We start from the raw sequence: 22,000 nt of genomic DNA on the forward strand, positions 1-22,000 counted from the left end.
ATTGCCAATGTACCAGGGTTGCATAAATACTACACATCCATCACCGTTCCGTTTCCTCAACAGTTTTGTCGTCGACGCAATGAAGATTTTTATCCACACAAACATTGTGTATTATAAGCATAGATAATTGATAGAATTGTATGGGACTATGATACCCACTCATTGTCATTGTTTTTATTATTGTATTTTCCCCTTAATTAGTCTATATATACATCGAGAAGATTTTCATAAGTTTTGAGCGTTGTCGTTCAGTTTTCACAACTGTTCCGTCGCATGTACAATTTGCGCGCCAAAAGCTAAAAATTCAAATTCAAAGTAGGAATGGCAATGTGTAAATACAGGTGCCTATCTATCTGTGTTAGAGCTTTTTAGTTAATATAACAGTATTATTGCTACAATCGTTTTCAATATTTCGTGTAAGCTTATCACCGAACGTATGTGTGCGTAAATTGAGTAGGCTATTATCAAAATATAATTTTAGTTAACACTTGCAGCTATGGCACGCCAGTATTTGGTCAAACACCATGGACAGCGGACGAATTGGGTTGGGAGAAGTGTACGATATACCTGAGCAACATACTGATAAGCGTTCGTTCAAGTCGATAGAGCAGAGCTTATTGTCACAGTTTGCTATTTTGGCTAGCTTTTCGGGCGTTGTATTGGCACGTGCGATATTGACCCCAAAGCGGACAAGTCGACTGAGTCCTACAATATGCTACCTAGTGGAGTTTCCCTTGGTTGTGGTGCCGGGCGTTCTTTTCGTGACAGTGGCTAGTGATTACAGTGCGCATTTCGTGGCAGTTATGATTGCTCTGCTATTCTTTTACATTATGCGGACCCGTGCGATATCGCGAATCAAAAAGCAATCTCAATTTAATGTAGGTAGTCGGCCTATTGCCCTTACAGTGGGCCGTGCCCTGACTCATTTGATCACATCTATTTGTATACTCGCGATTGACTTTGGCAGCTTTGATCGCCGATATAGAAAGAGTCGGCTCTTTGGCGCTCGGCTAATGGACACGGGCATTGGACTCTTTGTGGTGGTGATGGGTTGGGTGTCTCGGCGTCCGCGCAATTGCATTGAATTGCGGCGTCATGTTCTACTATCTGCAATGCCGCTGATACTTCTGGGCATTGCTCGAGTCGTAGCTCTACTTGCGGTTGACTATGGACAGGATGAACATGAGTATGGCGTCCATTTGAATGCATTCTTCACTCTGGGTCTGACCAAGCTTTTTGGTAGTATCTTTGGCTATTTCGCGGATACAGACTGGCAGCTATTGCCTATGGCGTTTTGTAAGTTCATAAACAAACAAATTCTACGCGTAAACTAACGTAATTCTCCATGCTTACAGGCGTTCTGGTATGCCATCAAGTGGCCCTCACCTTCGGCGGTATCTCGGAATATGTGATGGATGATGATGTACTTCGTACCACATTCTTGAGCGCTAATCGCGAGGGTATTTTTTCGATACCCGGTTTCGTGGCGCTTTATTTGTTATCTATTTACTTCGGCCGTTGGTTGTTTGCCAAAACGGTATATAGCTTTAAAGAAATGATTGGAAAACTTCGTAGTCTGCTTATCATAGTGATTGCCTGCTGGCTACTGATGGCAGTCAGCGCCTATGCAGTTGGTATCTCTCGAGTCACCTGCAATTTGGGCTACGTCATATGGATGTTTGCTATAATGAGCACCATGTTATGGCTGACCATGGTAATTTTTAACCTGATATTCGAGGAAGCGAACGAACGGAGACTTGACGAGGCGCAGAGCCTAATGGACGAAACCCAGTTTAACGAAAGTGAGAATCTAGAGAAGGGTTTATTAATTCCATCGAAAACAGTTGCTATTAAGAGCAGGGGAACACAATGTATTATCATCGAGTCATTGAACATGAATGGTCTAGTCTACTTCCTTTTGGCCAATATATCAACAGGTTGTGTCAATATCTTTTTGAAGCCCAAGGATCGTTCGGATGCTGCCTCGGTGCTCATTTTACACATTTATATGTTTGTGGTAACGTTCGCCGTCTTTCAACTGTATAAAAGGCGTATTCGCATTGCCTAATTAAATTTATAATCAATTAAGAAATCCTCTCGCTGTGATAAATAAAATAACATCTTTTTATATACAAAATGTGTTTTCAATTTGTTTGCTTATGTTTTGCAATGTGCTGATGAATAACAATATCGGTCAATTACCTTTTCAAAACTATATACCAATAGCATTTTTTATGATTTACAACCTTTTGATATATTTTTGGCATAACCGAACGTTAAAGGAACGTTACAGATAAGAACAACCTCGCTTCCGTTCAGCTCCTCTTCAGTTCAATTAATAGTTCATTGGTAACTGGTTCACAGTGAGCACAGTTTGTGGTGCTCTCTTTCACACTCTCTTCGTTGAGTAGAATTGGTTGAAAAGAATCGTAACGAAAGTTAATAAATTTCTGTGTATTAACGCTTGTATTATAAACAGTTTGTAATATGCGTAATCTAAAAACCAAATCCGTGGCGCATGCGCAGCTGCAAGATGTGATTTCTTAAATTTCAAATATGTTCAACCAATGCGACGTCATGGCAATGTAACTGTAAACAAGTGCATGCGTACTCAAAGTATTGCTATGGCAATAATTTACGAACGAAAACAGGTGTAAACAAACTGCAGAGCGAAAAACAGCGTGAATTAAAAAATGTTTGTTTATCTAAGCAAAAAGGTAAAATAAAATATATTATATATTCATTCATGAATTTATTTAAATTTATCAATATCCACAGATCGCAATTCCCAACAATGTGAAGCTAAATTGCATTGCATGGAACAAGGAGGAAGGCTACATTGCGGTTGCCGGCACAGAGGGATTGCTGAAGGTGCTCAAATTGGATCAAGGTTAGCCGAATGAAATATAATAATTAAAGAAATAAATAATAAAAAATTTCATTGCAGCTGCCAATAATGGGCCGAGCAAAGGCGGCCTTGCCGCCGTTTCCAATCTCTCGATGAATCAGACATTGGATGGGCACAAGGAATCGGTTAAGGTGGTGACTTGGAATGATGCACAGCATAAGCTAACCTCGTCGGATGTAGACGGCGTTATAATGGTGTGGATGCTGTACAAGGGCGCCTGGTATGAGGAGATGACCAACGATCGTAAGAAATCAACGGTGGCTGGCATGAGCTGGACCTCGGATGGCACCAAAATCTGCATTGTGTATGAGGATGGCGCCATCATTGTGGGCTCCGTCGATGGCAATCGTATCTTTGGCAAGGAGCTTAAAAATACCCATCTAACTGGCGTGCAATGGAGTCCAGATAATCGACTCATACTGTTTGCCCTGGCCAACGGCGAATGCCATCTGTACGATAATCAAGGAAACTTTGCGGTGTGTATTAAGATGACCATAGATAAGACGTTAAAGCTAATATACCTGTTTCACAGATGAAACTCAACATTAAGTGCATTACGCTCAGCAGCTCAGCGGGTCGTATTCAGCGCATTGCGAGCATCAGCTGGTTTAGCGGAACCTTGAACAATCGCAGCCGACCTGTTTTAGCGATTTGCTATGAGAACGGAAAGGTGCAAATTATGCGCAATGAAAACGATGATAGTAGGTGTACTGATTAATAGATATGAACTATTTATATTTATATTATTTACGTTTTTTCCCGCAGATCCGGCAATTTTTGACACAGGCATGCGTAACGTGGACGCCAAGTGGAATCACGATGGCAGCGTGCTGGCCATTTGTGGCACATCTCTGGAGGCAGCCAGCCCAATGCGGGATACCAATCAGGTCTGCTTCTACTCACCGCTGGGACGGCTACATCGCACCCTAAAAGTGCCTGGCAGTGACATTACGTCCGTTAGCTGGGAGGGCAAATCGTTGCGCATTGCAATGGCTGTCGACTCGTTTATATATTTTGCCAATATACGGCCCGAGTACATTTGGTGTTACTTCGAAAAGACGGTTGTGTTTCTCAACAGCAGCAACGGCAATGGCGGCAGTGGCAGTGGCGGCAGCAGCAGCTCGACTAACGTCATTACCTTCTGGAACACGGTGTCCAATCAGAGTTTCCTCAAGGAGGTGGAGCCTACACTCTGCTTGGCTGCCAGCAACGAGCACTGTGTGATCGGCGTAGAATGTGTTAGCAGCAATATTAAAGAGATTGCGCTCAGCACGCTGGAAACACACAACAATAGCAACAATTCTGATGGCCGGGTATATCAGCTTTTGCTGTGCAACTCCATTGGGACGACAGTGGACTGTGAGTTAGTGGCATTGCTTGAAATAATGTAGTTTTTATTGGATTTTTCTCCTATTCATATTACAGCCAAGTATACGGATATCAAGCCTCGATTTGTGGGCATTAATGCTGCTTATGTGGTGATTGCTTCGTACGAGGAAATACTCATTTGGCATTATTATACGCCAAAGGTAAGTGCATATGTCGGTTTACAGCCATGTACCTACCTACATATTTACTATCTATATATATTTTGTTGTATGTTAAATCATAAGTCAATCTAATTAACTATCTATCTACATACATTCACATATCCAAATACCTCGCTATCTACCCTTTATTTATACATGTGTTCGAATATCTATCGATCTTTCGTTAACCCTTAGTCTTTAGCGCCCGATATGTCACATTCACATTTTGTATACTGAATTCGAAATCAAGTCAGTCATTTGTGTCTTAAATTCTGAGCGTGTCGCATAAATTTTGTATTAGAAACAAATAGAACAAATATCTCGATCGCAATTTGATACATTGAACTAGCCATGACATTCGGGAAGGCCGTCTGGACGGTGCTGTCCTGCGACACAATGGTCGCAATTTTGGCCACATTTATGAGCATTGTAATCGCTCGCATTATAACGGGGAAATATTCGCATCGGCTTGGTCGAAACAAAGGCTTTTTGGTTGAGTTCTCATTGATCGTTCCGCAGGGCATCCTCTTCACAACGGTGGCGAGCGCGTATATTCACTACTTTGTCGGACTTCTGATCATATTTTTGTTGATATATATTTTGTGGACGCGCGCCTTATCGCGCGCCAAGACTCGCAGGGAATTTGACTTGGGCAGCCGGCCATTATGCTTAACCGTGGTGCGGGCGCTGACTCACCTAATCACAGCCGTTTGTATATTGGCCATCGACTTTAAAAGCTTTCACCGGCCATATCGAAAGAGCCGTAAATTTGGGGCCACTTTAATGGACACCGGAATTGGACTTTTTGTGCTCACCATGGGCCTGGTGTCGCGTCGATCTCGAAACTGGGTAGATATACGTCGCTGTGCTCTGCGCTCCACATTGCCGCTGATCGTGCTGGGCTTCGTTCGGATTTATTACAATCGTCTGCTTAAGTTCGAGCAGGACGAGCACGAGTATGGAAGACATATGAATGCGTTCTTTACGCTGGGCATCACCAAGCTCATAGGCAGCGTGCTCAGCCTGGTGGCTCGCACGGATGCACAGCTCTTTCCGATGGCCTGTGGCAAGTGCTATGACGAAACTGAAAACAGTTGAAGCACATGTCTAATGTATATATCTATTCCATATCTGCAGGACTTTTGTTAACCCATCAATTATGTCTATCCTTTGGCTATCTATCGCCAATCGTTATGGAGCATTATTTTCCACGCACTACCCTGCTGTTTGCCAATCGTGAGGGTATCTTTTCACTGCCCGGCTTTTTCGCCATTTACTTGCTGTCCATATGCTTTAGCAGGTGGTTGGTGCGCAACACATTGCTCAGCTATCAGGAAATGTTACGCAAGTTACGTGATCTGCTTCTCATATCGTTAAGTTGTTGGCTACTGATGGCAGCGGCCCATTACATTGTGGGCGTCGCTCGGGTCACCTGCAATTTGGGCTATGTTATTTGGATGTGTGCCATATCCATCACCATGATCACCCTGACCGTATTCATATGTGACTTTTGCATCGACAGCGTTATATCCGATACGCTAATCAGCACAGTTAAAGATTTAGATAAGTTGGAGGGCAGAGAAACGGTTCCAACATATATTATCTGCGAAGCCTTGAATATGAACGGTTTGACTTTCTTTCTCCTGGCCAATTTGCTGTTGAGTGGAATTAAATATTTCTTAAGCCCTGAATCACGATCTAGTATTACGTCGTTGCTAATTCTATTTATATACATGCTGATCACTACTCATCTAATATGTCAATTGAACAGGAGGGGCATTCGAATCGCCTAATGCAGTATTCCAGAATCCTGTATAATAACTTTGTAATGTAATAAGATGATCAAGCCTTCAATTAAAATAAAGATTTGTTTCCATTTTAGAGCACATCCAATTTACATGGTGTTAAAGCGCGTAAGGAAAAGAGATTTCACATCCACGATACGCCAACTGGCGTGGATTTGTCTAAGGATCTGCTAGTGCAGGGCGAGCAACGTCGTGTAATCGATCCGATCTGTGCGATTGCTTTATCCGAAAAACTCTTGCTTGTCGCCTGTGAGTCGGGCGTGATAAATGAGTACAGCGTGGCGAATGTTTCCCTAAGGAATCGCCACACTACCCACTCCAAGATCCACAAAATTGCCATCAATTGCAATTCCACGTAAGCAGCGCCTACTTCTAATTGCCTCATCCCAATTTTCAGTACTTAGTTTATTCACAGTCGTGCGGCAATTATAGATAATTTGGGCGTGATGACGCTCTTGGATCTGGATGACAATCGAGAGACGCAGCTGAACTTTAGTCGCGTGGAACGCAAGGATGTTTGGGCTGTTAGCTGGGCTAAGGATAATCCCTTGCTGCTGGCCCTCATGGAGAAGACGCGCATGTACATCTTTCGTGGTAACGATCCCGAAGAGCCCATCTCTTGCTCTGGCTACATATGCACTTTTGAGGACTTGGAGATTACTAGCGTGCTGCTGGACGACATCATCAGCTGCGGTGAGCTGCAGAACTCCTCTCATCTCATACAGTTGAGGGTGAAGTCGTTGCGCGACACAGACGATCTGTTGGAGCATGTTGGACTTGAGGATGCCAAGCAGTTCATTGAGGATAATCCACATCCACGTCTGTGGCGTCTGTTGGCAGAATCGGCCTTAAAGCAACTGGAACTGGAGACAGCTGAGAATGCATTTGTACGCTGTGCCAACTATCCGGGTATTAAGCTGATCAAGCGGCTGCGCAATATCACCTCGCAAATACTACAAAAGGCTGAGATCGCTGCCTTCTATGGAGAGTTTGATGAGGCCGAGAAGCTGTACATGGATGCGGATCGAAGGTATGATTAGATGAGCTATAATTAGTTTAGCTATTAATTATGTACCTTCTCAGGGATCTGGCTATTGACTTGCGCATGACTCTTTGTGACTGGTTTAAAGTGGTGCACCTCTATCGCATGGGCGGCGCCGGTGTTTCGGATCAGCAAATGGAAACGGCCTGGCGTGAGATTGGACATCACTTTGCCAATCTGAAGTCCTGGGAGAGTGCCAAGGAGTACTATGAAAAGTCCCATTACCTAGAGGGCTCCATTGAGTCTCTTTACCACTTGGAACAGTTTGATGAGCTGGTAACGTTCGTCGACAAACTCTCAGAGAAGAGTCCGCTGCTTACGAAGTTAGCTGAGATGCTAGTCTCTGTTGGTAAGAGCTGCGACGCCACCCAATTTATTTGTAATTAATATTGATTTGTCCTCAATGCAGGAATGTGCTCGGAGGCTGTGCAGGCATATTTGAAATTCGGCGATCCTAAGGCCGCTGTCAATGCGTGCGTGAATCTGCGTCAATGGGGCCAAGCTGTGGAGCTGGCTCAAAGGTATCAAATGCCGGAGGTGAATGTGCTGCTCAGCAAACATGCAGCACAGCTCTTGAACGAAGGACGGCTGCCGGAGGCCATTGAGCTACAGCGCAAGGCTGGGAAGCATTTGGATGCAGCGCGTCTGCTCTGTAAGCTGGCCGAGCAGGAAGTGGAGAAGCGTGCCCCGTTGTTGCGCATCAAAAAGATTTACATACTGGCCGCTCTGCTTGCCGAAGATCATCTCAAGTCGCTGGCCACGCCCCAATTGGACTATGCCATCGATCGGAATCGCCTGCTAGACGAGATTAGTTTGGAGGATGCTGCTTACATTGAGCGCATCTGGCACTGCGCTGAGGGCTATCATTATATGCTGCTCGCCCAGAGGCAACTACGTTTTGGCATCATGCACAGTGCTGTGATCACATCCCTGCGACTGCGTGACTACGACGATGTCCTGCCCGTGGAGGATATATACAGCCTGCTAGCTTTGGCCAGTTGTGCAGACAGATCTTTTGACACTTGCTCGCGGGCATTCATGAAGCTGGAGTCCCTGGAATCGCTGCCCGAGAAGATGCAGCAAGAGTACGAGGAGCTGGCCGTAAGCATATTCTCGAAAAATGAGCCCGAGGATCACAAAGTGGACACCGTCGCATGCTATAGCTGTGCGGCCCATGTGCCGGACAAGTGAGTGTTAAGTTGAGTATAAATTTCAGTGTTTACATTACTTTTCATTTTGATTCATAGTTTGCCATCCTGCATGGAGTGTGGTGCTCGTTTTCCGGGCTGTGTTTCGTCTGGCAAGCCCATCACGCAGCCAACGAGCAATATTTGGATATGTTCAACCTGCCATCATTGCGCATCGCCCATGGAGATAACAAGGCATCGAACATGTCCGTTATGTCATAGCCCAATTGCCTTAATAAAGTGAATAATGATAAAATATTATATATAAATAATATATATAATATATTTATTATTATTATTATTTTTTGTTTTTTGTAAATAATAGATAACATAGGCGTTCGTTAACTAAACAGCTGTTAAATGCAGCGTTTCGTTGAGTGAGTAATTTGTAGCTGAGACGCCACCTATTGGAAGTCGAATAAAACGAATTTTTCACAGAAAATCGCTATTAAATCGGGCGCCCCCTGTTGGCAGCCGAATGCAACAATAATAATTTCAAACGCCGCTGCTCATTGAACGAACATTCGTTTACTGTGGAGCACTTTGTTCCTTTTTCAACACTGAAATTCGCGCAGTTCACAGCACTGACTGTGTGAGTGGTAACCCGCCTGGAAATTGTCTAGCAGAAATTGTGCCGTTTTTATTTATTAATGTGAATCGCAAAATTTACGTTTTCTCGTAAAAGTGTTACCCAAACGCGCATAGCTGGCCACACATTGTGCCTCCGGCGCCGCTGCAATCCCACAGGGTGCACGGTCTCCAGCCCAAAACACCCCAAACACCGCTTCCCCCTGCCAAATTGCATCGCTCAGCTGTTTTGCTGTTTCACTGCTTCACCTGCTCCTGCAGGAGTCTCAAAATTGTGTTAAATGGTGTTAAATCCAGTGATTCGTAGCTTAGTGAAGTCGCCTAGTTAGCCCATATATCACAGGTAAGTTTTTAAATTATATATTTTTTGGCTGGCCAGCGGCATCATTTGCATTTGGGCGTTTCTCCAAAACGCGCGCCAAAACTTTGGCAATTTGTTTTGTTGTTCGTTCGTTCGTTTGTTTTTTTTTCGCGTGTGTTTAAAGTGCGCGCAAATCGTGCGAAATGTTTAACGCGTGTGCATCAGACGCGCGCTCGATACGGTCAAGGACGCGCGTAATATTGTGCGAGTGCAGTGCAAGGATGTTGCAGAACAATCTGCAAGCTGCTGCAACCTGTTCACCTGTTCAGCTGACGCTCCAGCTCCAGCCGCTACACTTGCTGCTACATTGTCAAGGTGAGTGCCGTACGTGCAGACACGTGCTTTAGCTTATTAGACATGTGCATTACACAATTTCCTTATCCTTTAAATCACTCTTTTCAGTCACATATTGAGTCTCATTTTCTTCATCTCAGTCTAGGATATTTTATCTCTAATTATTCTTGTGTTTCTTCAGCCACTCTGTCTATTTACATGAATACTCATTAAATGTGGGTATAAGACATGGTATGTTGGCTAAGCTCTACTGTATGTAACCGGTTATCATGTTCTTAACGTTGTTTACCCACTTATTCTATTACCATTTATGCCCATTAAAAAGGTTGAGTTAAGGTTATTGGTCAGTATCAGAATCTGAGCACATGAGTTATATAGGATATAAGCATATTCTATTTATATTCACATTCGTATTTATTCTTATTCTTAATCTCCATTATTCTTCTACATCCCACAGTCTGCTTTACAGGGTATCGCATAGTCGAGCAGTCGCCTTAAATATACTCTACTTGACTAACACTCGATTTTCCTTCTGCTCTTCGATTGTTATTTTTATAAGCAATAAGTTTTGTTTTCAATTTTCCGTTTTACTCTCTGAGTGGAATTCATTTGTTGTTAGCATTTTCTTTGCGTTTCTTTCCGTTTGCTCGCTTTTCGAAGATTTTCCGAGCAAGGCACTCGCACGCCTTCTGCTCGCTTTGGCTGCCATTCAGTTTGACTCTTGTTGTGTGTTCGTGCGGGTCGCGTCGACGAGCTTTCCGTTTGCCATTTTCCGTAACATTTTCCGCCGTAGTTTTCGTCTCTTGCTGCTGTCTGAAATAACGAAAGTTTACCGCTATATATATATATATGTGAATATATATTTTGTGATCTGTTGTGGATTCTCTAAGAGTTTCAAGTGATTTTTGAAACAAATTTTCGATTGTAATATCTAAAATCGTGTATACGCCCAGTTAACCAAACGCGTTGTCGGCTTCTTTGGGACAACGCAACGCTAATTGGATTGTCAACAGTTTAAGCCCTTTTGTCTGTCACAACATATTCCAGAGAAACATACTGTGAGGGAAAAACGGGTAGGGAGTGAGAGACAACTTCGCATAACTTCGCCACGGCATAGCATAACAATCAATAGTCGCTATTGTTTTTGTTATTGTTTTCCCCGCTTTACTTTGTGCGCCATGTACTTTGGCCTACAATGTGCTGCACGAGTTTCTGTGACAACGTGAACCAATGTAAATCCAGCCACAACAAACCGTCACAAAAATAACAAAATCGAAGCAGCAGCAGCAAAGCAGAGTTTAACGGCATTTCTAACACATTTTTCGTTAACTTTCGGATACTTTTGGAAGCGCCACATTTGAATGCTGTACAGTATATCGCATAAGTGTAAGTATTCTCATGCGTAAGACTAGGTAATATCCGGCGTTATTTGGCTTAAATGGAAAGTCCTATATGTAATTGCTCTGATTGAAGTTTACAGATTAAGTGTTGAAAGGGAAACTTTTTGAAAAATATATCTGATATAGATTTGTAGACTCTAAAAAAATAGGCCTTCGGTTAATATTTTTTAAATGAAAAATTAGGATTTTTCTTTTTAAATTTTTAAATTTATAAAATTAATATTTATCTAGAATATCTGTTAAGTAATAAATCTCTTACTTTTTAAATTTCATATGTTTTTTTTTTTCGATTAAGGTATTATGCATGTACAATGATCTAAAATATTTCTTCTATCTCCATGTCAAGCATAGTACATGTTAGCTATTTGGCTTGAAGTCCACTTTATTTTAATTTGAGCAATATTAATGCTCTATAGCAGATCTTACCTGATACCAGCCTACCTTATGCTCAATATTTCTTGATCAGTTGGCGGCCTAGTTGTTAATTGTTTATAAATTGTTTTTTTTTAGCATATCCGCTACAGTTTGGTATCTGTAACAATGCTTCCATCACGCTCAATTTCACTATAGATAGATGTATACATGCTCCTCTATGTTTGCTATTTTCAACTTACAGCCACATAGTTTACTTTTTGTTAGTTCTTTCTCTCTTTCGTTCTCCCTCTCATGTTTTTGAAACAGTTTCCATTAAGTTTTGCAGCTGTCTAAAATTGGATCAGTGCGTCGGCAATTAAGCCCCACAGTGTTGTGTATTAGAAAATGCCTAGAAGCACGGCTGCCCGGCAAGTCGTAATGCCCAAAAAAATTCAATTGAATAGAACTGCTAGACCAAAATTAGTTTCCACAGACATTACAATTGGACTATAGCTATAGAACATATATGTTCTTGATCACTTTTTGACTTTACTTTTGATTGAATCATTGTCTTTTCTACAAATGCCTTACAATGCTAGAGATATAGGTTTCCTTTCAGATAAAATTTGTCTTTTCTTAAAAGTCAGAGCCTTCGTATGCGATTCTCTAAAATTACAAAGAAACTCATTGGCGTCAAGACTCAAGACTCATATCTCAAAATCTCTCTTCTAGGCGATTCTCATGCAATTTTTATATTAGCCTGCATAGATCACATGATTTTTTCAGAATTTTACTCTCCAAGCTAAAAATTTGAATATAATATTATGAATATATTTATTGCTTCCACAAACAACAGCTGCCTTCTATGTGATTCTCATAAATTGAACAAGAGAGATGTTCTCTAATACGTTAAAATATACCATCTTATAGCTAAACAATCTATTCTTTTCGCACAAACGAAGCGTTTTACATGCGATTCTCATAGACGTAATTTTCTTTACTATTTGCTTAGCTACACTTGAAACAATTTTCCGCTTTGCCTATTAATCAGTGCCAGCCGCTCTTTCTGCTTTATTTGTGTGGCAAATGTATCTTTTGAGCACAAATGTCAAATATTGCTTTTTAAGGGTCAGCGGCTAAATATTTCTTTGTCCCCTTCATTTACACTCACATTTAATACTACAGGCTGCCTATGCATTTGTATATTATTTCATTTGTTTTTGCATTTTTCTTCTTCCTCTTCGGTTTTCTTTGCGTCTGGCCAAAAGTCGAGCTCTGAGTCATTTGGTCTTGGTCAACTTATCAGTCGAGGGTTTCGTTTTGGGGTTGCAAAGCTCAAAACTGCATTTAGCGATTGGTCTGAGAATAAAAAATAACTAAAAAAGACGTCATCGTTTCCTCCCCAAAAAAAAAAAAGTTCTGTTTTCTGGCCTCTGTCCAAATTTTCTTTTAGCGCAAGAAAATAAAACATTTAAATGTTTTTCTTTGTTAACATTTAAAATATGCTCGAAGGTTTCTAATATAGTTGTCGATAATCTATAGTATATGTACTATTATAGATTTATTTATTTAGAATTCTTACAGCATCGTAGTGGTAGTTCAATAAACTATTTGGTACACTTATCAAAAAAAAGGCAGATTTTTATTATTATTAAAGCTATAAACTAATTTTGAATGTATCCTTAACAAATTTCTGCTTAATTTTGGTACAAATTTATTATTATTATTATTTAAATTATTTATGTTTTTAATTTTATTTATTTTTTAATTTAACTAGATCTTTTCTCTGCGTGTATATTAACAAATCATTTGGGAATAACGCACTTGGGCTTTTCATTTTGTTTTTTAATTTTCCTGTTGGAATCTTTCTTTTTTATACAAATTTTCATAAAAATAGCGAGTCGAATTGACGTCAAATTGTTTATGCAGCTCAAGGCGTGTCGTCTGTATATATGTATGCATATATATGTCTTTGACTTTATGGTAGTATTCACCTATTATTGGCTGGTTAAGGAAATTAAATGTTGCGCTTAATTTGTATGCAGCTCAGGCATTGGCATCGATATCAAAACTTTTGCAAAACAAACGCAACGCAAATATCAATTAAGGCTTAAGGCAATGTATCCATTTAGCTGGCATTATTTGCCATTTTCTATTTAACGGGTATGGATATTTTTTGTGGATTGCTGCACATGCGACACGCGCACTTCCGTCACGCAAATATTTTCAAATATTTTCGAAGAAAATCTTGAAAATATATTTAGTATATATTAAAGATATATATGCGGACTGTTTGTCTGCCTGTCAGAGTGTCAAACTAAAGTGACATATTGCTTCGGTCTGAACTGGCTTTTTATGTTCTCAAGCCCATTGAAAACTTGCGTACAGGGTATATTGGTTTTGCTAAAATATTGGATGGGAAGTAGAAGCCATAGGGCATCATCTAGTGAAATAAATCCTTGACTTCAATCAACAACTTATTGGGATAAAATGAATCAAAACTGATTGTAGAGAATTAAAAAGGAGAGGCAAGTAGGAGAATATTAATATATTATTATTTCCATAAAATCGATCATAAAGCATTGATTAGAGAGTATTTTCTAGTCGTTTACTTGTGATAATATAATTCCTACTTGTTATTATCAGGGTCACCTTACGAACTGTGGAAAATCCTACGCGCAATGCAAGCTTGTTAAATTTGTAAATAATGAAATTTTAGAAAACAAGAAAAACTTAAGACAAATTATTTTCAAGGAATATTTCTGTATTCAAGTACTTATTAGAAATAAACTCAAATATATATTAAACAGTTGCCAGATATATCTCTGGCTAATAAAATTGATCTACTCAAAAAAATGTTCGCTAAATTCAAAACAAATTCTGCGAGTGAAATTATTCAAGAATATAAAAATAAAACTCGCTGCGAGGGCGCAAAATTTATTGTAGTTTAAAAATACAAAAAAACAAAAAAAATTCGCTTAGCGATCCTTGGGATAGTTTTGCATATGATTCCATTAGATCTTTTGCTATTTCCATTGATCTAAGCAGTCAAATCGAATCGTTCCATATACATATGTATATATATCAATATATAGTCTGTGCATCGTCTTCCATTTGCTTGCTGTGGATGATTCGTCGAACTGGGTCAATACAAGTTGGGGCATGTGCTAAATGTTGCGTTTATTTTGTTAGCATTGAGGTCAACAGAAGTTAAAGATAGGCCGCCGTCATGACAACACCCTGTGCCTCCATCTCCAGTTCCAGTTCCCGCGATAAACAATCCAATAAAACAATTGCCCAGGGCCAAATTCAAGGCACCCACAGCGCTGCGTCAATGCGTTTTGCATTGCGTGTGCGCCTTTAAGACAGCCAGAAAACAACTATAGTCACAGTGAGTGGTAGATAACGGTAACAGTTTGAAATGTGCTAGTAGTATCGTGTATAACTACCATTTGATTCGTCTTTAGTCGTATGAGCTGAAAATGCTTTAACATTCAATAAATTTAACAAAGTTCATTAGCTTAAATTTAATGTTTTTTCTTCACTTTGCAATAATTATAGATCTATTGTTGTTTTAGCAGCTTTATTTGTTTTCTATGGCTGTAAATTGTTAAATACAAACCTAAGTCAAATCTTTACATATACAAACCCAAGTTCTTCAATGACAAAACCTGTTAATCTATGTCTGCGCTCTCGAAAATTAGGCTTTCAGAATTGTGGAGCAGTGTTTGAAGACTCGAACATGAATTATAATTAAGATTAATGGATTCGCGGTGAGCTCGCGCCGCTTGGCCAATTGAATCATTAAAGACAAGTTTCGCTTGATTAGTATAGATCTAGTTTTGATACCCTGAACCCATTGAAAATGGAAAATTAGGGTATAATGGTTTTGTAAGCTGTTAAGTATTTGTATCAATAAGAGGGAGGCGTAGCAGTTCTGTCTGTGCGTGCGTCTGTCCGTTTGTCCTTTCGCCCGTACTTATGGACGCATCGATCTCTCTTGTATGAAGTATTCTCTCCAAAGTATTGCCTCCAGAGTATTTCCTCTACGAATTTCTCTTCAGAATTGCCTTTAAGTATTTACTCCAAGTATTGACTCCAATTAAATAAGTAAGTAAGCCTCTTAGTATTGCTTCCAAGTATTTCTCCTAGATATTTCTCTTAAGAATTTCCTCCAAGTATTGTCTCCAAGAATTGCCTTCAAGTATTTCTCCTAACTATCTCTCTTAAGACTAGACTCCAAGTATTGCCTCCAAGTGTTTTCTTCCAAGTGTTTCCTTTCCCAACAGGCCTGGGCGACTGAAGAAATGCTACAGCTGCTGCCCTTTATATAGAGCGACTTCACTCAACCACTGAGACGCTCTCAAATGTTGAGTCTGGTGCCAGGTAGGGTCGTTGCAGTCGGGCATTAGCTGACCAATGGGAACACTCTCTGCTGCTGCCAGCATTCTAGCTTCGTTTTACTTGAATATAAATACGAAACGAAAAGTGCTGCATACATATAGACAATTTAAATGATCTGCTATGGGAAATCAGTGTACAATGGTATAGGAAAATTGTGTAACAGACAGAAGGAGACGTGGCAGACACCATAAAGTATATATATATATGCATATATATAGATCTTCTAGTGCAGCACTCCCACACAAATCATTCTTATATCTTCTATATAATTATATAGCTTCGGCTTTGGGTCTGTAACCCAATTAAAGCTTGGCATTTCATTCAAGTTCACGTGAAACTAAAATTGCATATTTAAATATAGTTTTGCAGTTGTTGTCGTTGTCGTTGTGCGTGGGCTGTGCCTGAGCTACATTGGTAAATTGATTCGCGCCTTTTAAAGTTATATTTACCTGAATTCTGTGCTATAGGCCAGACTTTGATTGGGCACTGACATTGTTCTCGAGGCATGTCTGTGTTCATTTGCATATAAGTTGGCAATTAATTTGCAACAATAGCAAACAGTTAGCAATAACAATAAAAACAAAAGATTGCGAGAGGTTGAGGAGGGAGAGAGACACACCTTTAAAAAGGATTGGCCATGTCTGCAGAGTACCTGGATTTACTTAGTTTGACTTGACTTTGATATGCATAGACCTGTCATAGATGACTGCAATGCATATAGAAATGCTAACATAAATGCCCATATGACAACAATTTCTAGATTCCACAACAAACAAACAACCAAGAAACAGCAACAGCAACAACAACATCGACTTACAACTTACAACTCGAAACGTGCTTTTGTGGCATTTTAATTTTTTTCCTATTTACTTTTCATGGTTTTTTTTTATGCTGGCGACAAAGTTGACACGTGAGTGTTTTACAAATCAACTGCGTAGCATAACAAAGATTTCCAACAAGCTAGAAACTATAAAGAAATATAGTATAAAAAAAATGACTAAAAAAACAACTTTGAGGCGACGCAAAAGTATTTTCTAAAAAAAATATTCCAACGTACTTTGACAATTAGCTGTCGCTTACTTTTTTTTTTATTTTTTTTATTTTTTATATGTATATTTTTTTCTGAAAAATGAAATGGGCAAAAACAATAAAAGGGGCAAAAGAAAACAAATTAGATGACTGACAAATGCCCTGTCAAAGAAAATTATAGAGTATATAGTTGGATCTCAATTGCTAAGAACTGTTAGTTAGCATTGAAATATAATTAAAACTTTGTTGGTTTAATAGATTCCAATTGTATTTTCAATCTGTAATTCCAGCGAATTATGTACGCAAATAGAGTTGAATGTAATGAGAAACATAATATCAAATGCTCCTGTAAACATAGCTGGCATTTTTATAGCCTAAACTGATTCGGAATGGCTAAACAGAGCATATTTATTATGTTGGCATGTGTGTTTCAGACAGCTAGAGAATTAATTGATTGCCTTTATGCAAGTTCTATTTTAAAGCACAATCAACATTTGAATTAACTTATGAAATTTCACTTGAATTTTCATCTATTGATTGTGAGTGATATGAGTTTCTTTTGAAGATTGTAAAATTAATATGTAGTTGTCACATAAAATAACTATAAGATCTCCTTTAAAATCTCTTGCTAAATATATATTAAAAATATATATTTTACACATTTACCTCCTATTTGGTTAGGGCATTCAGTAGTCGAGCTCACTCGATTAGGGCACTCTCACTATAGCTGCTTGAGCTGTCGATGCGTGCCGGCGATTCAGATTGCATCTGGATGAGTAAAACTGGCTGAGTGCAAGGCAATAGAGTGAGTAGAAGAGAGACAGAGAGGCATGAGGGAAAGAGCGCATTGTACATTTGACGTTTGCGATTAGCTATACGAGATGCGCTCGATAAGTCAGCAAAGTTTTCATATTTTACGTGCGAGATGCAGAAACAATTTGCTGGCTTGGCTTACATCTACAGTTATATGGCATAAAAATGTTTAACGTCTTTTACTTACTTTTCGTACACACCTCGTGGCTAGGTAGTGCCTGTCGGCATATAGTGTATGGCAATAGCCATTGGCAGATATTAAAAGTCTGATTAAATTCATATATATTTAGGATCAGCCGCAAAAGTTTTTCACGTGTGATTTATGCCGATGAAGGGGCAAGGCCTCATAAACGAATTCCGTTGGGGTGTCGCTGGCGAGGTAGCAAAGAATTCTTAATGTCTATCAAATTACGTGACCAAGCAGCAGCAGCAGCAGCAAATGCAACAGCCACTCAGCTAAAAACAAAAAGTGAGCTTTTTAAATTGGGAAAGTTGCAAGAGGGAAATAAGAGAGGAGGGGGAAAAAACGAAAGTGGCAAGTGGCAGGTCTCGGGCCCAGCTCGTTTGCTCCTGCCAATGCAGTTGCCCCTCAAGACTTTTGCTGCTGCTGCTGCTGCTGCATTGCATCATCTTTACATCTGCGCAGCTCATATTTCGCGGGCAGCCAGTCAACTGGCTGTAAATACCAAATATAATTGTTTAACTGTCCATAAAAATGAAGAAATAAAAGACCCTTCTCTGTGTGTGTATGTGTGTGTGTGCCATCGTCCATTGAACTCGACACACAGCTCAAAGAGAGATCTTTGAGTTCGCAAAACAACAATAAATTCACACCAAGATGCTGCCTGGCCAACTGGCTGCCCGCCTGTCTATCTCTCTCTCTCTCTCTCTCTCTCTCTCTCTCTTTCTCTCTCTCTCTTTCTCTCTCTCTGTGTCTGCCTGTCTGTCAGTCTGTCAGTTGACAGTCGTTTGACTGATGCATAGCAGCTCTGTGACGAAGGCTGAGAGACAGAGACTGTCCCATCCATCAACTGAGTTGGCCAGGTCAAGCAGGTGTCGAACGTCTTGATTTTGTGCGACGAATTATCAGGTTTATATTAGAAAAACAAGTGGAAACGGATGGGTACGACTAGAAGATACCTTGATTGGAAACTACTGACAGGGAGATACCCCTTACCTAATGCGGAATGAGAATGTCCAACTCATAGCTAACTTGTGCAGACTTAGCTTATTTAGACTAAAATATTCTAGACTAAAACATTTTTTGTATACATTTTGACTAGGAGATACCCTGTATATAAAGTAGATCTAAAAATTCTAGTGAATTTCCAATCAAACTGAATGACATAATGGCTATGATAAGAGCTACTTAATGGAGTAGTAAATGTGACCATAAAAATGGAATAGAAGTTGTGTGTGTTGACCTAAGGAAAACAACATGGCTAAGACTCATAAAAAATAAGCCTTAATATCGATTTTAATCGATTACAGAAGCTATCGATTATTCAAGAAGAAGTAATGATATATAAGGAACTAAAGATTTTAAGTCTGTCTCTTTAAGAGACATTCTCACATAGGTATGAGCAGGTAGACCCTAGGTGCATGCACGGACAGCCTTGTCTGTTTTCTAATTCGAGTCGGCTATCGATACTGGATCAAGTTTACGCGTACTTCCCAAGTTCATCCGCCCATTCTAATGGTCGCCACATACAAGCGAGCAAAAGCAAAAGTGTCTACCTTCGATTTCAAATCAAGTTTTTAAATACTATTAAAAAACTGACTCCAGCATTTAGAGTTAATCAAATTAAACTACGTCCATTCGATGGCTTATGGCTCACGGCAAATAACTTTCATTAGGCCCAACTCATTAGGCTTTATTGGCCGCAGATAGAAAATAATAAAAAAAAAAAAACTTGATTTATGCCCGAGCGCAATTTGCGGCTGCACTTTCCAATGGAAATTGTGGAAAATTGCCCGTCAACGGAAATTGCTTAATCATTTCCACGCATATTTTCGCACAGGCCTGTTACCATATACCCTTGTGAAAAGTGTTTTTTTGATTATCTCGATGACTAATGCAGTGTTTTTCCTCTCTTTGCAGGTAAGTTTCCCGGGGGCTCTAAACGGAAATAGGTTGCGTAAGTCAATAAAAAAGACATCAGTCGCTCATTATTTGCTTAGGATCTGGGTTACATAACAACATCGCCGCGAGCAGCAGTTCCTGTCTGGATTATCGAGGATATTTCCTTTTTCACCTGCCCATTAGCATTCGCTCACGTGAGTGACTGTGGGCATAATTAGCCATGCCCCACGATCATGTTAATGCATTTGCAGTGCAGCGCCTCATTTGCTCTGGCGACTGCATCGATGGCCAATATGAAATACAACTATGACTCGCTTACCTTACCTGCCTGACTGTCTGCCTTAACTACCTGAGCGTCTGTCGCGCCTAACAATCTTTAAGTTTAAGACCGTCGCATGACTGTCGACTGCTCGCTGTCTGCTGTCTGATTACATTCGCATACTCGCAACTTGTTGTTGGCTTTGCTGATTGCAACACAACAACAACATCGAGGACGACAAGTACATCTCTTTTAATAATTGTTTTTTTTTTTATTTCCAATTTTGTATTTGAAAATTTTGAATATTTTTATACAGATTTTTGCTTAAAAGTGTTTGAATACCGTATTGTCTATGTACACAGTTAAGACAGTATTTAAAGAGCTTGCGAAAATATTTATACACATAAATACACTCCCTACTTCTCTCTCTTTATCTGTATTTTTCCCTTTCTATCATACTCTTATGATAGGTATGAAATCATACTCTTACTTTCATTCACATAAATACAGATAGATATGAGAAAAATTTAATTGTTTGCTAAATATAATATATACAATTAAAATTTATAAAATTCGAATATACATAGTAAATCTGCTCTTATAGGGAGTGTCCGACTATTGTCTCATTACATTCCATATTTCAAGTCTCTAAGTTTTGGGTCACAGATGAACATGACCGAGCTGTATGTACATCCTGCCGAAGAATACATATATACTTCACAGGGTATACCTTATTTCTCTTTCCCTCTCTCAACAACAAACAAACCCACTCAATGATGCAATCCCTCTTTGGCCTCTAGCCACTACCCTATAGGGTATATGAAAACTGAATCTCAGTTAATTTAAAGACGCCCTGTCTGTGCCCATCGTGTACCCTGCGCCTATTGTACGATGCAGACAATTTATAACACAAATTAAATTCATGAAAATTATGATGAATGCGAACGAAAATTTATGCTGATGACATACCCAGCAAAAAAAAAAAAAAAAAAAAGCTAAGCCGCCCGCTGCAGTTGCTCCAACTGCCGCGAACTAGGAGGAGAAGAGCAGAGAAACAGGATTTCTCGTTTGTTGTCGTTGACTCTTGTCTGTTGTGTCTGTGCTGCGCATTTTAGCCCTTTTCTGGAGAGAAAGAGTCAAGAGCTTGCTAGAAAATAGCTAAATATTTAATAGCTAAATTAGAGTTCAAGATGGAGATGGGAACTCGAACCTAAGGGAAAAGTAGTTACTAAGTTACTTTTTCTGTATTTTAGTCTTCTACGAATATAATACCAATAATAGAGTATTGTCAGTATTTTTTCCAGGCTAATTTTTACTCTTGCGGAATTTAGCTTTTAAAGCTCTAGTATTTAGCTGTGAGCTTTTGTCATTCTATAACCAATTATCATGTTTCATTGTAGCCATATCATAATTAGTTGAGCATTTCATTGTTAATGAGTTAATAAGAGAGTTTCGCTCTAGAGAACTTTGCGAGGAAACTTTCAATTTCCCTTCTCTTCTTTTTCCTTTTTCACTTGTTTTTCATCTTATCAATGCCTTCTTAAGCTATGCCCAGTTGGGAAGTTTAAATCCTGTTGCAGTGCAGAGTTGTTGTTTCAGTTTGGGCGTTTGTGGCGCGTTGCAAGTCGATTCAGCGTCTTGGTATTTCATTGAGCTTTGCAGTTGGCCACTTCACGTTTAGCTATGTTGGCAGCAAACGCTGCACTTGGACTGCGGCTGTGAGCGGCTGCATGAGGTGACTCCTTTCGGCCTGCCTCTAGCCGAAAGTTGTTGCGTATTAAAATGGAAATTGCAAGTTTTTGTTGTTGCTTGTTGTTTGTTGGTCGGCGGCGCCTTTTGTTTCACTTTCGTTGGCGAGTCGTTGGTTGTTGCTGTTGGCTGTTGCTTGTTGATTGCAGGTTTTTATAACCGCATTTATCACGGCTGCCACACATTCGCAGCCAT

The 22,000-nt window shown here is 39.8% G+C and overlaps 4 protein-coding genes and 1 long non-coding RNA gene across 9 annotated transcripts in view; 4 read left to right on the top strand and 1 right to left on the bottom strand.

Annotated features, from left to right (window-relative positions):
* The first annotated feature begins 9 nt into the window (after positions 1-9).
* On the top strand, positions 10-2,092 carry PIG-Wb (Phosphatidylinositol glycan anchor biosynthesis class W b). Of its 3 annotated transcripts, none has more exons than XM_089469124.1 (3): positions 10-440; positions 495-1,296; positions 1,356-2,092. In XM_089469124.1, the coding sequence occupies exons 2-3, from the start codon at positions 525-527 to the stop codon at positions 2,066-2,068; spliced, it is 1,485 nt and encodes a 494-aa protein (XP_089325250.1). In that variant the 5' UTR covers positions 10-440; positions 495-524; the 3' UTR covers positions 2,069-2,092. The 3 variants fall into 3 exon arrangements, with proteins under 3 accessions (XP_089325250.1, XP_017861114.1, XP_089325251.1); XM_018005625.2 differs by having other exon boundaries at positions 10-434; positions 482-1,296; XM_089469125.1 differs by lacking the exon at positions 10-440 and having other exon boundaries at positions 449-1,296.
* A 484-nt stretch (positions 2,093-2,576) lies between these two features.
* On the top strand, positions 2,577-8,769 carry Oseg4 (intraflagellar transport protein Oseg4). Its single transcript, XM_018006063.2, has 11 exons — positions 2,577-2,717; positions 2,779-2,890; positions 2,948-3,384; positions 3,441-3,609; positions 3,674-4,267; positions 4,334-4,437; positions 6,320-6,597; positions 6,658-7,272; positions 7,326-7,633; positions 7,694-8,471; positions 8,532-8,769. Exons 1-11 carry the CDS (start codon positions 2,694-2,696, stop codon positions 8,713-8,715), a joined length of 3,603 nt encoding a protein of 1,200 aa, XP_017861552.1. The 5' UTR covers positions 2,577-2,693; the 3' UTR covers positions 8,716-8,769.
* On the bottom strand, positions 3,224-7,459 carry LOC149269026 (uncharacterized). Of its 2 annotated transcripts, none has more exons than XR_016270106.1 (4): positions 7,318-7,459; positions 3,660-7,249; positions 3,430-3,562; positions 3,224-3,357 (listed from the first exon to the last, which is right to left on the bottom strand). It is a non-coding gene; the product is annotated as an uncharacterized LOC149269026 (long non-coding RNA). The 2 variants fall into 2 exon arrangements; XR_016270105.1 differs by having other exon boundaries at positions 3,240-3,377.
* LOC108612946 (uncharacterized) lies at positions 4,789-6,330 on the top strand. Its single transcript, XM_018006067.2, has 2 exons — positions 4,789-5,503; positions 5,575-6,330. Exons 1-2 carry the CDS (start codon positions 4,789-4,791, stop codon positions 6,228-6,230), a joined length of 1,371 nt encoding a protein of 456 aa, XP_017861556.1. The 3' UTR covers positions 6,231-6,330.
* A 787-nt stretch (positions 8,770-9,556) lies between the features above and the next one.
* Positions 9,557-22,000, top strand: part of Svil (Supervillin) — a 127,631-nt gene continuing 115,187 nt past the window's right edge. Inside the window, exon 1 of one of the 2 annotated variants that reach the window (XM_089468549.1) lies at positions 9,557-9,735. The gene's annotated coding sequence lies outside the window, so the exon portion shown is untranslated. Of the gene's footprint in view, positions 9,736-10,422; positions 11,101-22,000 lie in introns of those variants that run through there. The other variant, XM_089468546.1, reaches the window with a different exon arrangement.

Source organism: Drosophila arizonae, chromosome 4, assembly GCF_054131065.1.
Source record: "Drosophila arizonae isolate 15081-1271.41 chromosome 4, UAZ_ARI_1.0, whole genome shotgun sequence".
NCBI lineage: Eukaryota > Metazoa > Arthropoda > Insecta > Diptera > Drosophilidae > Drosophila > Drosophila arizonae.